This window comes from Harmonia axyridis, chromosome 5, assembly GCF_914767665.1.
Source record: "Harmonia axyridis chromosome 5, icHarAxyr1.1, whole genome shotgun sequence".
Taxonomy (NCBI): domain Eukaryota; kingdom Metazoa; phylum Arthropoda; class Insecta; order Coleoptera; family Coccinellidae; genus Harmonia; species Harmonia axyridis.
In genome coordinates, this window is record NC_059505.1 from 39528778 (window position 1) to 39544475 (window position 15698).

General features: G+C 35.6%; 1 protein-coding gene across 3 annotated transcripts; it reads right to left on the minus strand.

The window, feature by feature from the left end:
* Nucleotides 1-10879: 10879 nt before the first annotated feature.
* LOC123680107 (sedoheptulokinase-like) lies at nt 10880-15080 on the minus strand. 3 transcript variants are annotated; one of them, XM_045617803.1, is made up of 7 exons: nt 14823-15080; nt 13509-13733; nt 13196-13455; nt 12816-13081; nt 12194-12481; nt 11941-12136; nt 10880-11122 (listed from the first exon to the last, which is right to left on the minus strand). In XM_045617803.1, the coding sequence occupies exons 2-7, from the start codon at nt 13725-13727 to the stop codon at nt 10942-10944; spliced, it is 1410 nt and encodes a 469-aa protein (XP_045473759.1). In that variant the 5' UTR covers nt 13728-13733; nt 14823-15080; the 3' UTR covers nt 10880-10941. The 3 variants fall into 3 exon arrangements, with proteins under 3 accessions (XP_045473759.1, XP_045473758.1, XP_045473757.1); XM_045617802.1 differs by lacking the exon at nt 14823-15080 and adding an exon at nt 14406-14560; XM_045617801.1 differs by lacking the exon at nt 14823-15080 and adding an exon at nt 13895-14031.
* Nucleotides 15081-15698: the final 618 nt, after the last annotated feature.

Sequence of the window (15698 nt, forward strand, 5' to 3'; positions counted from 1 at the left end):
TCATTTGGGCCTTTTACGGCTCAAAATTGATAAAATACAAACATCACGACAAAATATTCGGGGAACGAGCGCTCAAAAACATAAAATGTAACAATTCCATTGGAGTCAAAATATTTATCCATCAAGCGATTCCAAATGTTTATTATTATCTACAATTTATGAATTACCAGTACAGAAGAAAATATACCGGAGAACAAGCAGAACCTCTGCCTCTAGACAAAACTCAGGTAACATGCCCATAACAGGCAGAAAACCATTCTTGTCCTGACAAGACGAGGAAAGGACTCCACACGCAAAACTTTTTTTTGTCTCATTGGATAAATCCTCTTTGATTCTGTTATAACACAATGTGAACGACTCGACTCAATCTGAATGTTTGCGTATAAATCTGCGCTAGATTGAACAGATCTATTTTGCAAAACGTTCTGTTTGGAAAGTTTCTTCTTCACATGAATGTGTTTTAATTACTTTCACGATGTGCAATTTATAGCATCAACTTTTCAAAATTTGCATACGCATCAGAAATAATTATACTGCGATCATTTTCTATCAGTCGTTTAGAGAAATGAATTCCTTTTGGTGAAAACCTTAAAGTTTTCAAATTGACCATTGTTTTCATCGAGGTGGTAATCTTTAAACCGTTGTTGTCGATGGAGTATAGTCCAAACTCTGAATAACACTCATCAAGCCATTATATTGCTTGTAGAAAAGTTTTCTATCAAAAGACAGAGTTATCAACGCACGAAAGTCGTTTTCATCCATTTTTCAATCAACAACAAATGTAGCGACACCTAACTTCCAATATATCGATACAGACTCTATGTTCCGAAATTCTGGCAGTGCATTGGAATTGAATTTTTGATGTTCACATGATGTTTATAACGGGTGTTTTTTTTCGAGGTATATAACTTTAAGGTGGCATTACTGTTCAAAATGGCGACCGATTTAACAGCCGTCAAGTGATTTATTCTAAGTTTAGTTTGGCAATTCATCATGAATAGACTCACCCCTGAACAACGCTTGCAAATAGTGCAATTTTATTTCGAAAATAATGGTTTTGTGCGGAATACGTATCGCGCACTACGTCCATTTTATTTTGTTTAGCGATGAAGCGCACTTCTGGTTGAATGGCTACGTCAACAAACAAAACTGCCGCATTTGGAGTGAAGCTAATCCTCAAGTGTATGCCGAAACACCGTTACATCCACAAAAACTGACTGTTTGGAGCGCTTTATGGGCTGGTGGAATCATTGGTCCGTACTTCTTCAAAAACGATGATGGCCAGAACGTTACAGTCAATGGTGATCGGTATAGAGCCATGATTACTAACTTTTTCATTCCTGAATTGAACAACCATGATGTCCAGGAGCTGTGGTTCAAACAAGACGGCGCAACATGTAACACAGCTCGTGCCACAATCGATTTATTGAAAGACACGTTTGGTGACCGCCTAATTTCACGTTTTGGACCTGTGAATTGGCCTCCAATATCTTGTGATTTAACACCGCTAGACTACTTTCTGTGGGGCTATGTGGGCTATGTAAAGTCATTGGTCTATGCGGGTAAGCCACAAACCCTTGACCATTTGGAAGACAACATTCGGCGTGTTATTGCCGATATACGGCCACAAATGTTGGAAAAAGTCATCGGAAATTGGACGTCCAGATTGGACTACATCCGAGCCAGCCGTGGCGGTCATATGCCAGAAATCATATTTAAAATGTAATGCCACAAGATTATCTTGCGGATAAATAAAATTCATGTAAATCGAATAATCCATCTTTGTTTTATTGCAATTTAAAGTTCTATAGCTCTAAAAAAAACACCCTTTATTTATGGAATAAAGTGTATCAACTAAACAAAAGCCGAATATCTGATAGAACAATCTCTATAAACAATTTGAACCAGTTTTCCGAAAATTGTCAACTTGTCGGTGGGCAATACATCCACCTATATATCTGAAATAAAATTCAAACCACAATCGTTTGTTTACAAGCCTTCTCCTTCGTGGGGAGGAAGTTGAAACCAAACGTGAAATATCGATTCTACAGCAAACCAAATTTAATTGAGAAATAATTGCCACGAAATGCATTCAGGCAGCGTTGAAACCGCATGATGCTTTCTTTATTGTTATTCGTTTAAGTCAGGAACATCGACGGTTTACCATAAGTTCCACAGAGAGGATATCTATCATTTTAGGAAATTTTTTATGTGACGGTTTTTTCCAGATTTGTTAAGAGCTCTTACGCGATTGTTTATTGGTCGATTTAGACAGAAAATCAACCCTATTTATTTCATTGTTGAATGTTGGTACCGCAGATTACAGATAATGTAATCTGTGGTTGGTACCTACTCGGAATTCTCCTATCAGGATTTATCTATTTTATTGGTCAAATTTCTGATACAGAAAACGGTTCACTCAACCAAGATTTTTCAATGCAAAAATCACTTCTTCTTCTTTATCAACCACGACAGTGACTACTATGTGTCTGCTCAAACATGTACCCAGATTTACTGTTTAATGATATTAATTGAAATATTCCATTAATTTCAATAAAAATTCAGTGAATTAGAGAAATTGATGTGAAACACTCGTTCATTAAAAAACTCGTTTTGGAATATTTACCTCGTGGAGTGCCCTCTGCACTAGTATTATAAATAACTATTCCAATTGTAACTCCATTCTATGATCGCGAGTCAATCTAATTTCTGTCAAATTGACATTAACCTATATTCTGTTACTTGACATCGATTGTCAAAGTGCCATAACCTCTGAAAAATTACCTATCTGACATCTAATGTCTGATAACATTCTGTGTTTCTGGCAGAATTTACGAAAACCGTGAATACCCCTTTCACGAATTAAGTCCGATAATTTCTGCATCAAATTCGAAACTAATTATCGTTAAATTTGAACCTGAATTTCCTGGAATACCTAAAATTGAGGAGACTTCCCTTTTTTCGTGGTTACATCGCCCGAATCCAAGTCACGCTAATGTATCGAATTCTTATTGAACCGTATCTGCACTTCCTTCACACACTTCGTTTAAACTGTTTAAAGATACATCCGTCAAGCTGTAATCTTATTCTTAACGACCAGAAACATCAAAAGTTAGAGTTGATAACAACTTCAAGCAGATAAATCTGATAAAGAGCCCAATCTGCAAGCTGCAGATATATACAAGAATGAACCTAGAAAGGGTAATTGCAATATTTACAGTTAGATAACTAACGATTGGTATTTATAGCTTGGTATCGTATCTCGAGTTGCAATTTCAAGGCAATTAAGAAGCTCGCTGGTTTTCTAAAGAAAATCTGAAGACCGTCGGCGTCTGCTAATCGACGTTCAGGCGTCGTTGTGGCATAATAACATGTTTTCCTGTTTGTGGAAAGATAATTGGGTATTTTTTTTGCATGTATGCCACAAACCTATTTATCACTGAAAGTAGAAAATATATGATTGGAAGCGTCAGTTTCTGCAAAAACTAAAGTTGCACAAGTTTGACTTGAATGTTCGAGTTTAGCTTGAAATTGAGTCAAACTTAAGTCAATCTTTCTGACAAATAATTCAAGTCAAATCAAACTGGACAATGGTTGAAAATTCAAACTGTTAGTCAAACTAGTTTGAAAAATAATTTATTTAGTAGATATACCTCGAATGGGTAGAATTATGTTGAATATAGTAAGTAGATACAACAATGGACGAACATAGAATGATTTATTTATTTAATGTCACGCACTGGTTGTAATATCTTTATATACCTCAGTGATGTTATTTGTTTATTTTACCGAAAATAAACAAATACCTACATTAATTTGAAACAAAAAGAAAATACATTATTTTAAACTTTTTTTTAATCAGCTCCAAATTGTCACCTCAAAATTCTTCGTGAAAAGTTCTTACTTCAGTACTTCTTACAAATTAAGTGAATGCTGTGAACAAGAAATCTGGCTCAAGAGCCCTTTGCTAATAAAAGTTACAAGTAGGTAAAGGGTGTTTTTTTAGAGCTATAGAATATTAAATTGCAATAAAACAACGATGGATTATTCTATTGACATGAATTTTATTCATTATTATACAGGGTGGCCATTTGAAAACGAAACAGACGAGATTACAGACGAAATAAAGTTTTTCGATAGAAATGCTCGGACAGGTCGATTTCTGTTTCGAGGGGGACAACTTAAGATGTAGGTTACGGACGCATAGCGCTTCAACCCTTGCTGCTACAACCCCCCCCCCCAATTTTTGAATAGGGAAGATGGGGTGAGTGATACCTCATTTGAAAGGTATTTTTATACTGATTTCAGCACAGTAATTGTTTTTTCATTTTATGCATTAGTTCTCGAAATATTCATGCGTTAGTTAGTTAGGAAGGAAGCCACAGTCATGGTTGTTTTGAAGCTCAAAATGTCGATTTTTCACAAAACACTACAAGTGCCATGAAAACACCACTTCATTTTCAAATACTTAGTTAAGAATATTTCGAGAACTAATGCATAAAATGAAAAAACAATTACTGTGCTGAAATCAGTATAAAAATACCTTTGAAATGAGGTATCACTCACCCCATCTTCCCTATTCAAAAATTGGGGGTGGGGGTTGTAGCAGCAAGGGTTGAAGCGCTATGCGTCCGTAACCTACATCTTAAGTTGTCCCCCTCGAAACAGAAATCGACCTGTCCGAGCATTTCTATCGAAAAACTTTATTTCGTCTGTAATCTCGTCTGTTTCGTTTTCAAATGGCCACCCTGTATATAGATAATCTTGTGGCCTTACATTTCAAATATGATTTCTGGCATATGACCGCCACGGCTGGCTCGGATGTAGTCCAATCCGGACATCCAATTTTCGATGACTTTTTCCAACATTTGCGGCCGTAGATCGGCAATAACACGGCGAATGTTGTCTTCCAAATGGTCAAGGGTTTGTGGCTTATCCGCATAGACCAATGACTTTACATAGCCCCACAGAAAGTAGTCTTGCGGTGTTAAATAACAAGATCTTGGAGGCCAATTCACAGGTCCAAAACGTGAAATTAGGCGGTCACCAAACGTGTCTTTCAATAACTCGATTGTGGCACGAGCTGTGTGACATGTTGCGCCGTCTGCTCCTGGACATCATGGTTGTTCAATTCAGGAATGAAAAAGTTATTAATCAGGGATCTATACCGATCACCATTGACTGTAACGTTCTGGCCATCATCGTTTTCGAAGAAGTACGGACCAATGATTCCACCAGCCATAAAGCGCATCAAACAGTCAATTTTTTCTGGATGTAATACGGTGTTTCGACAGACACTTGAGGATTAGCTTCACTCCAAATGCGGCAGTTTTGTTTGTCGACGTAGCCATTCAACCAGAAGTGTGCTTCATCGCTAAACAAAATAAAATGGACGTAATACGCGATACGTATTCCGCACAGAACCATTATTTTCGAAATAAAATTGCACTATTTGCAAGCGTTGTTCAGGCGTGAGTCTATTTATGACGAATTGCCAAACCAAACTGAGAATAAATCACTTGACAGCTTTTAAATCGGTCACCATATTGAACAGTAATGCCAACTTAAAATTATATACCTCCAAAAAAAACACCCGTTATAACCTTGACATTTTTCGAAAAATGTGGCTCACGTCAAAAAGTACCACAGATAAATGATGACAAGTGGAGTATTTCGAAATCAAAATTTCATGGGGTATGATATAAAATTGGGTATTCTCATTAAAACTAAAAACAGGATGGTATGGTGTTTCACCACTTTCGGACCAACCTGTAGAGTCAAAAATAATTTAAGCTTATATGGCGCTGAGTACTGTCGATTTTGTCTAAATTTAAATCATTTTCCTAATCCAAAATTTACAGGAGTTATCGACTAATCAAGCACCATTGACTCACCCTGTATATTAAGGGATAATAAATACATAATTGAAAACAATTTACAGTGTTTCTGTGAATTGTTCTGTTTGAATACCTAGAGAATCGTTAATTTTAATCATGATATAAGTCTCCATTCCACTAGGACAGTTGAATAATGATCGTCAGAAGCAATCTTGCCGGAACTCTGCATGCAAATAAGTATAACAACAGGTTCTTTGGGTTCTGAGAGGGATTATTATTATGCTCACACAAGATTGTGAAATGAAGAATTTCCGTCGAGCCTATTTCTTCTATCCTCGTCTCTTTGTTGTGGGAAAACGATAAAATAGCTTTTCAAAGGGTCGTCCACGTCGATTGTAATTGCGAAATAATACGAAACGAAGGTTAGTATGAACAATTAGAGATCTTGTTTGACGGTTTCATTGGTCGAGTTTCAAGTCGAATGTGATTCAGGAGACAATATAAGTAATCGATTGATTGGGAAATATTACTTTCAGAACTGCAGGTTTCAATTGAATAGGAATAGGTTAGAGTCAACTTCATAAGATAGGTATTTCACGTGAGAATAGTTATTTATAATACAAGTGCAGAAGGCATTGATATTCTTCCACGAGTTCAAAATTCAAAAACGAGCCACGAAGTAGCGAGTTTTTGAAAGAACGAGTGGTAGAATGAGCCTTCTGTACGAGTATTATACATTATTTTCTCTAATTCATTGCATTTTTATTGAAATCAATAAAATATTTCCATAAATATCATTTAGTGATTTTTGCATTGAAAAATGTTGGTTGGCAGAACTGATTTCTTTAAGGCAAATTGATGAATTGACAGATAAAGCCGTGGCGGAAAGTTCGGAGTACCAACATATAATAATAAAATATAACCATGAAAACTGTGCGTTTCTGATATATTCTCGCACGATTTTGTTCTACAAGATGTGGAAGAATGAACGGAATAACCACAGAATTAGAGAAAAAAATAGAAGAGCAGTAACGTCAATATAAAGGAGCTTTGATGTGCTTTATCCAATTCATGTTAATCTATTTTCTTTTAACGAAATTTCAATTATGGATAGTATACGAATACTCAAACTCAATTATTAGGCCAATTGAGAAGTCCCCGGTCTGATGCACAGATGGCGGTGCTAATATTAAATCCATAGGATTTTTAGTTAGTACCAAACTTCAAACGATACGTGTTAAAATTTGACAGCAGTCCGACCATTAGTTTGTGAGATATTGCGTTGTGAGTGTAGCTACTTTTGTTATTTGAAAAGAGATAGAAAACAAAAATTTCGTGTGCTTATAAAATATTGCTTTTTGAAGGGAAAAAATACAGTTGAAGCAAAATCTTGGCTAGATGAAAAGTTTCCAGGGTCTGCACCAGGAAAATCAACCATCATTGATTGACATGCTAAGTTTAAACGTGGTGAAATGAGCACCGAAGACGGCAAACGCAGTGGACGCCCAAAAGAGGCAATCACCGACGAAAAAATCAAAAAAGTTCATAAAATAATTTTGAATGACCGTAAAGTGAAGTTGATCGAGATAGCAGACATTGTGAAGATATCATCTGAACGTGTACATCATATCATTCACGAATATTTGTACATGAGAAAGCTGTGTGCGAAATGGGTGCCGCGCGAGCTGACAATCGATCAGAAGCAACAACGTGTTAATGATTCTGAGCAGTGTTTGGAGCTGTTTAAGTGCAATAAACCTGAAGTTTTTCGCCGATATGTAACAATGAATGAAAAATGGCTCAATCATTTCACGGAGTCCAATCGACATTCAGCTGAGTGCACTGCACACGATGAATCGAATCCAAAGCGAGGAAAAACACTACAGTCAGCTGGCAAGGTTATGGCATCCGTATTCTGGGATGCGCAATGTATAATATTCATTGATTACCTACAAAAGGACCAGACCATCAACAGCGATTATTATATAGCGTTATTGAATCGTTTAAAGGATTAAATCGTTAAAATTTTACGCCAATGAAGAAGTTATCGCCGAAACTGAGGTCTATTTCGAAGCGAAAGACAAATCGTACTACAAAAATGGTATTGAAAAGTTGGAAGATCGCTGTATCGCCCTCGAAGGCAACTATGTTGAATAATAAAATCGAATTTTGCCAAAAAATGTGTTTTACTATGGTAGACCGGGGACTTTTCAATTTGCCTGTTATATGCGTGGAAAAGAGATTTCAAGACAACTAAGTCCTATAAACTTGAGCCTTTTTGCAAACTCTTTGTTTTCGAGATAGACGGTTAAAATATTTTCATGCTTTTTCTCCTAGCACCTTTATTTCACAAGATATTCAACTTAAATTTGGCATAGATATTGCAATTTGAAGTTTTCATCATGTGATATACTGATTTTTAATGTAAATCTACAGAATGATACTTTTTCTGGATCAATGCCCGCTTCTTTCCTCTAGATTTTTGTTTTTTTTTGGTGGACCATTGTATGTTTAAAAAAATGTAAAAAGAAACTTTGTTCCAGCACTTTGGTTTTGGTTTCTTGTAGTTTCGCCTCATTAATGAGTAGGACCTAATCTCAGTTCGAAAGTAAAGATCACACATATTTGGGCACAATTATAACCAGCAAAAATGGTTTTTGTTTTCAAAGACAGGTGATATGGTGAATGTCATAATCAAATAATATCTGTGGTTTTTTTTTGGACCCCCCATGAATTTCAAACAAAAACCAACGAACCGTTCAGCTAAACAAAGTTACATCAAACCCGCAAACAACTTGTAAATTTCAGGAAAGGTCAAAATCTCTTCCTCGAACGTCTCCATAAGCATTTAATCAGAAACGATAAACCAAAAGTTAATTCTTTTTCACAATAAACCCGATCAAATCGCCAAGGTTTCAACCAGGGGAACATTCAAAAGCCTTAATTATTTCTATGGTCGAAATTCCTCGGAACGTCAAACGCGTTACTCCCATCGGAATAACGAAATAACTCATTCCCGCGAATACGTAAATCGGCCTAAACGACTTACCGGACATTCTCGCCGACTTATCGATACGCAGGAATGTCATACCTACCCAAAAACGCCGCTGAAACGTCCAACCATAAATATCGTATTTCCATCAGAAGTTCACAGAGATTCGTCCTTGACGCGGTGTTTAGTGTCAATCGCGCACAAATCACAGAGCGGAAAACGACAGTCGGCGACTTCTATTCTATCTGCACGCGGTCGACGGAACTGGACATAGATAAGTAGAACTGAAAGCGACGATCGGGCGCGTAGTTGCCGCTAGGACGGCAGGTGAATTAATAAAGTTAAGCCGAAGTCGGATAAAAACACTTCTCGCTCACCGGATGTACGGAGGAATACGCTCATAAGTAGGGTTCCGACTTTCCGAGAATATAACGTTAATTGTTTCACATGTCTGCATGTTTAAGAACGCGATAGGTAGGTAGATTTCAGTGGTTAATTGGAATTTTCTATGAGTCTCTGTCTTATTTGGTTTTTCGATCCCGATTGGTAGAACGGATGGATTGTTTTCGTACGAATTGCATCTGCATGAGAATGGTTCCTTTTTTGTTGGTGTTGTTTTGTGGCGAACATGGGATTTTACATAATGAAAAGAATTTTATGATGGCATTACGTTTTTTGATTGAGACGAGATATCATTATGAATTATCATTGTGTGGCATTAATTTAATTACTTCGGGTTAAATTTACGGATGAAAAATTCAATACGAAATCACACTCCAACAAAAAAAGGTATAAAAAGATGTTTGAAAGCTTTTGAGCATTCTTTTTGACCATAGAAAATTGAAGCGGGATATAAATTTTCAGTGGTCATAGATCATAGAAACTTCAAGAATAATTTTGAATAACATCCCATTTAATACATTACAACACTGGTCGTCAATGAGCGCATAAATAAACGAGCAATCAACAGATCCTGACCAAAGAGAAATTTTGATGATATTCCCGAGGCTGCCAAATCTCTTTGAGACAATATGCAGACTTGAAACCTCAACATGTTGTAGATCACAGTTTGATCTTCAAAAAACATTTTTGTTTGAGGTGGCTGTGACCAATATTTTAGGAGATATTAACGATTATTCTGTAGAAATTCAATGTTTACGGTTTTTTTCCAAATTTCGAAGTCAAATTTCTCATCAACTATGAGTTCCACGAACAATCGATGAGCAATGTTACATTCAATGAGCTCCAATGAGCCAAATTATGCACTTATCCGAAAATTTTTTAGGCGAAATTTTTGTCTCAAATTTTCCATACTAACCCTAGAAAAATTTTGTTTCGGCAACCGTCCGGGAAGTTCTCACTTCCCGGACGCTTTTTCTCTGAGAAAGTAGCATTTTCCGGCCTAGTCCGGAAAGTACGTACTTCCCGGACTAGGCCGGAAAAGAATCATATAATCCATAGCAACCGAGATAACGGCTGACAGTTCATATGAAATTAGTTGTCAAAAATTTGCATGTTTTTTGATCGCAATCGCAATAAAATATGGAAAGCAGCATAGCGATAGTGTTATTTTACATGGTTGCCGAAAAAATATTGTACGCAACACGCCCGAAAATGGTTTTTTTGGACTCACAGACTTCCAGGACTCGCTTACGCTCGTCCTGGAATTTTGTCTATTCGTCCAAAAAAACCCTATTTTCCGGACTTGTTACGTAAATTACTATTTTGTGTTGAAAGTTCCCACATGGGAATTTTTTACTTATATATTGATTGATTCGATTATATCGATTACGAAAATGCTTGCAGTTCAGCGATTAGTCCATTATTTCAGAATTTATAGGTCGTAAACTGAAATTTTCAAAAAAAATTTTGATGATTCCTGAGGCTGCCAAATCTCTTTAAGACAAGATGAAGACTTGAAACCTCAACATGTTGTGTTTACAGCTTGATCTTCAAAAAACATTTGATGGGGCTGTGACCAATATTTTAGGAGATATTAATGATTATTCTTTAGAACTAGGACACAAGATGGTGCAATCAAAAAACTATGTAATTACTTAATTTCAACAATTTATTCTTAAATTAATACGCAACAACAAAAAATCACATAATCTAGTTTGGTTTCATAGCCATTGCAGCACCCTTAGCTGCGTCCGAGCTTTTGGCAATTTTGTAAGGAATGCCATAGATTTCTTTGACGGCGTTCTGTAACGTTTCGTTCCTTGTAATGCCTGAACCGCTGCAAACTATTCTTTTGATGTTGGACTGTTCTAGAACCTCCTTCGGCATCATGCTACAGAAAGGATAGTATCACTACCATTTATGAGAAATGAGGGAGGTAGGAAGACATAGTGCCCAAGTTCTTACCGCTCTACAGCTCTTTAACCCAGATAGCACACAAATACTCTATGGATATGCATTTTGGGTCCTTTTCAGCTGTACCCACCAAAGGAAAATTGAAATTTGTGTCATAAAATAAGAATCACACTTTAGAGGTTATATTAGGTTAGGTAACACATAGACAAAGAGAGTTATTTCTTTATGGGCTAACATCTCTTTGCAGATGGGTAGGCAACTCAAATAACATAAAAAATCTGCTTGAAACAGCTAAGGAGAGGATGCTGAGCAGTAAAAGTTATAAATTAGGTTCAGAGTGTATCTTCCTAGAAAATGATGATATTCAAGATATACTAGATCATTCTTATACTCCATAGAACATCCAATATTCCTAAGGGATGTCCTATGTGTATCTGAAATATCCTTTACAGATGTCCGTAGGACAAACCTGTGCTATCTGGTTTCGATGAGATATTTTTGAAATGAACTCATCATTCTTTTCGTTAATAATCTTTTCGTTCATTGACTATTTCATATAACATACAAAGAAGTTCACTCTTTTATGCTTCTGCTCCGATAAAAGAAATTGTTGTAATACTGATAACTAATATTTTTTTTCCATCATTATGGATCATTGAATTGCTTAAGAAATTTATATCAAGAACTTGGGCTTACACTATTTTTTATTGCTATTGTTGCCTTAAAGAAACGGCAATCATGTTAGAAATTTCTCGTTGCTTGTATTGCACATAAAAGATGAAATATTTGATTCACCTGTGTAGATTTCTGATCATCCCCTCGCAGATAGCCTTGAAAATCTGCCCCAATTCCAAATTACCAACGTTGATATTCGAGACGCTTGCCGTTAAACCAGGATTATGTCTTTCGCCCCAACAAGTCGGGTTCACCACCAGATCCGAAGAAGCTTTCTCGCCCTTGCTTAACTCTATCAATTTCGGATATAGTTTCTCTGAAAAGAACTATTGTAAGTTCGGAAACTGCAATCTGATCAACAAGTATTGCATACCTTGAGGAATCGGAATACCGAGCTCGAGAATCCAGTGCTGAAGCGCCTTTACAAAGGTGGCCAAAGAGTTGCCCCCATTGAGAGAGGCTGCGACTGCCAGATGAGACCCATTGAAGTAAGGTTGGTAAGCCATGGGTTTGCATTTAGGTGGTCCCGATAATTCACCTTCTTCTAATTTTTTATTTACCACGTAAGCTAGCTGAGCAGATGTTGAGATGTTTAAGGTTGCGTCTGTGCTTTCTTCAATGGTCGGTAACACGGAACACTGCAGATCTCCCATGGCCACACCTTAAAAGACAATTCAGCAGTAGCTACGTGTTTTTTTTAAGAAGACGACAAAAATAGAAGAGGTCAGTTGACGAAACAAGTTGTGTGTTGAATTAAATAAATATTTGCTAAAATATAGTTGTTTTACTTTAAATCGATATTGAGTTCAAATTCTTCCAAGTATCTAGAGATCATCTAGACTTTGAGTCAATTCTTCACTGATGAAATGAAGAAAACTAAAACTCAAGCATTATTAATAGGAAAGCAGTAGTGACAAATTTCAAATACTCAGCTATTTCTCGATAAATGCGTTTTCATTTTAATTCTGAGTCTAAAATGAATTCCTGGTATTTACCTATGGGAGTTCCCTTGGGAATCGAATGCCAAGTATCCGCTAGATGTCCGGCTATTTGTCCACTCATTCTGACCTCCGGCAGCAGCCTCACTGGAAAACCAGCCTTCTCCAACAGTTTAAAATTCCAACTGTACGAACTGCAGTTGAAATAACCCCAACTTGCTGCATTTTGCTCCGAAATGTAATTTACGTCGCTGTCGCATAGCATGGCAACAGCGAAATCTTGGATAGTGCCAGCTCTATCGAAATTCTTCATTTCTTCAGGCCTAAAGATAATCAACAATTCGTATCAATGATTACAATTAAAATGGTGGATGCGACAATAAAAATTGTTATGGTGGATGCGCATAGTCATTATCAAAAAAAAAAAAGAATGATACCTGTTTTTCATCATCCAGAACATGGTCGGAATGCCAAAACCGCTGTGAATCTGCAGGTGAGAATCGGGAACAGGTAAAGTATCCAAAAATTCTCTAGAACATCTGTTATCCTGCCAGGTATAGATGTTCGAAACCTGATCAGGTTTAACATCATATCTTACTAAATTTCCATCTTTTTCTATTCTTTCCCAAGGTTTCGAGGTCCTCTGTTTCCAAAACATGACCCCATGCATTTGACCACATATTCCAATTCGTATCACCTGCAAAAAATTGTAGTTATTTCCAGTTTTCCTGATAACACAGTTCCAATAACCTTTTGTAATAAATCTTTCGAAAATTTAGCCACACAGTTGTTGATTGCAGATATGATTTTGGGAACATCCTGCTTATTTCCATCTATCCCTTGAGCACTTGGAACGTTCGATTGGGTGTCTTTGCATTGTTCAGCGACCACAACATTATCTTTGAGGTTCAGGACACAAATCTTTACAGAAGTGGTACCAATGTCAATTCCTAATGCATATCCATCCATATTTTCCTGAAAATGAGGTTAGACAACATCTTATCTATAAATTCTGACATGCATTTAAAAGTTGGATACGAAAGATTTCGGTATTTCATTCTTGCGAAATTCTAATCGTGATTTATATTTAAAATAAGCACTAATGAAGCGAAAAAAGTGCAAAATTACGCATTAACCTGCTTGACATATTTTGATTTCGAGTCCAAGATATGTAATAGATCATTCATAGTGCAGTATTAACGAATAAACATCATTTTCAATGTATTTCTTTATCAAAGGAAAACAACTCTATTTTGAAATCACAATATGATTCAGGGCAAGATACATTCACAACGATATCTAATAGATGGCGCTTGTGCAGAAGTTCCGCATCAAATCAATTGGATATAATTTATATTAATTTGATTTGAATGAATGATATAAGTAAACATTTTGAGGAATTTTTTGAATGTTTACACTATTCGTGATATTCGTTATTATAATCGTGTTATCGATAATTTATTAATGAATGTACCCAGCCAAAAGTTAAAATTGCTAAATTAGAACGAGAGTCTTAACAAAAATGCTTGAGCACAAGTATTAGTTATTTCTTTCAATAGTTAATTGGTAATAAAGGAAATGAGTTTGGAGATTTGCCAGTTGGAATATAACCAAATTGTTTTTCAGTATATTAACAGATGTACGTACGTGCGGCATTCTTACAATTATGAATTGTTCTTTGAAATACTACAAGATTGAAAAAAATCAAATGAAACACTTATTTTATTTTTTGAATTTTTCGTTATACACACTAAAATAATTGGTTCACATTCGAATATAATTCTTTTTTTTTTCTTTTCGTTATCATAAATCTAACTGTCGCAAGATGTTATTGATATGCTTGTAGATAAGATACAGTTCAACAAATATTTTGATAGTTTTTATTGTAGCTTCATGAAATTGGAAATAAATATCGCTAATATTTGAACTTGACTCATTAATTTAATATTTAACGGTACATTTGCTTTTTGTTAGTAATCATTCTGAAAGAAAATTGATAATGAATAACAAATGATTCCCATAATTTTTTACGGTGAATACTTAATAGCTTATTTTTCTACCTACCACTTTCAAAAGTTTGAATATAATAAACAACCTTGTTAATTCTCAGAACTCACTACTCACTAAAAATATTCGCTATTGGATCTTAATTGGATAATTTAAGAGAGAATAAGTTGATTAGTACTGAGAATCATACATTACTTAAAATTGCATCACACAATTTTTCAATTCAAGAGCTACCGAATAGACGTCGAGTTCTCAATTCTAGTCGGCGGGTAACTACATTTAATTACGTGCCAATACTGAGAATCCCCATATGTCTGATCAAAGATAAATTGTATATTCCTGGATTTCGCAAACAGATTGATTCATAAACTAACACAGAATATAATAAACCACAGATTAAATATTGCATATTTATGGTTTAGGTATCAATGTGCTGTGGTTTACACCATAAAATTAAAAGGGCCCAGATCAATTAAATGTACCAATGTTACACTACCCTATGTCTACTTAAAATTTCTTTGAAGATAAATGTTTCTTTACATTTAATATCCTATGTCTCCACCAAGAGTATATGATTTACCATAGGACTAATCAAAGAATGAAGACGAACAAAAATTACTGAAAAGGTGAATATAAAAAAAATAACTTATACAAAATTTTTACGTTCGTTTATACATAATTATGTTAGATATCATTTGGTTATGGATCAGAGGTAATTGAGAAAAACCATTTTTTGATACACTTCTCGTAATACAAGTGCAAGAATTGAGAATATTGAAATAATTATATTCATCCTAAGTATGTATCCATTTTCTCTGAAAATAGGGTAATATTAAACTTTAACTTTAAGTTATTGAGCATTGATAGAAATCCATATACCTAGTCCACACATACAATATATACATTGACTTCAATTGATTACAATGATCATGT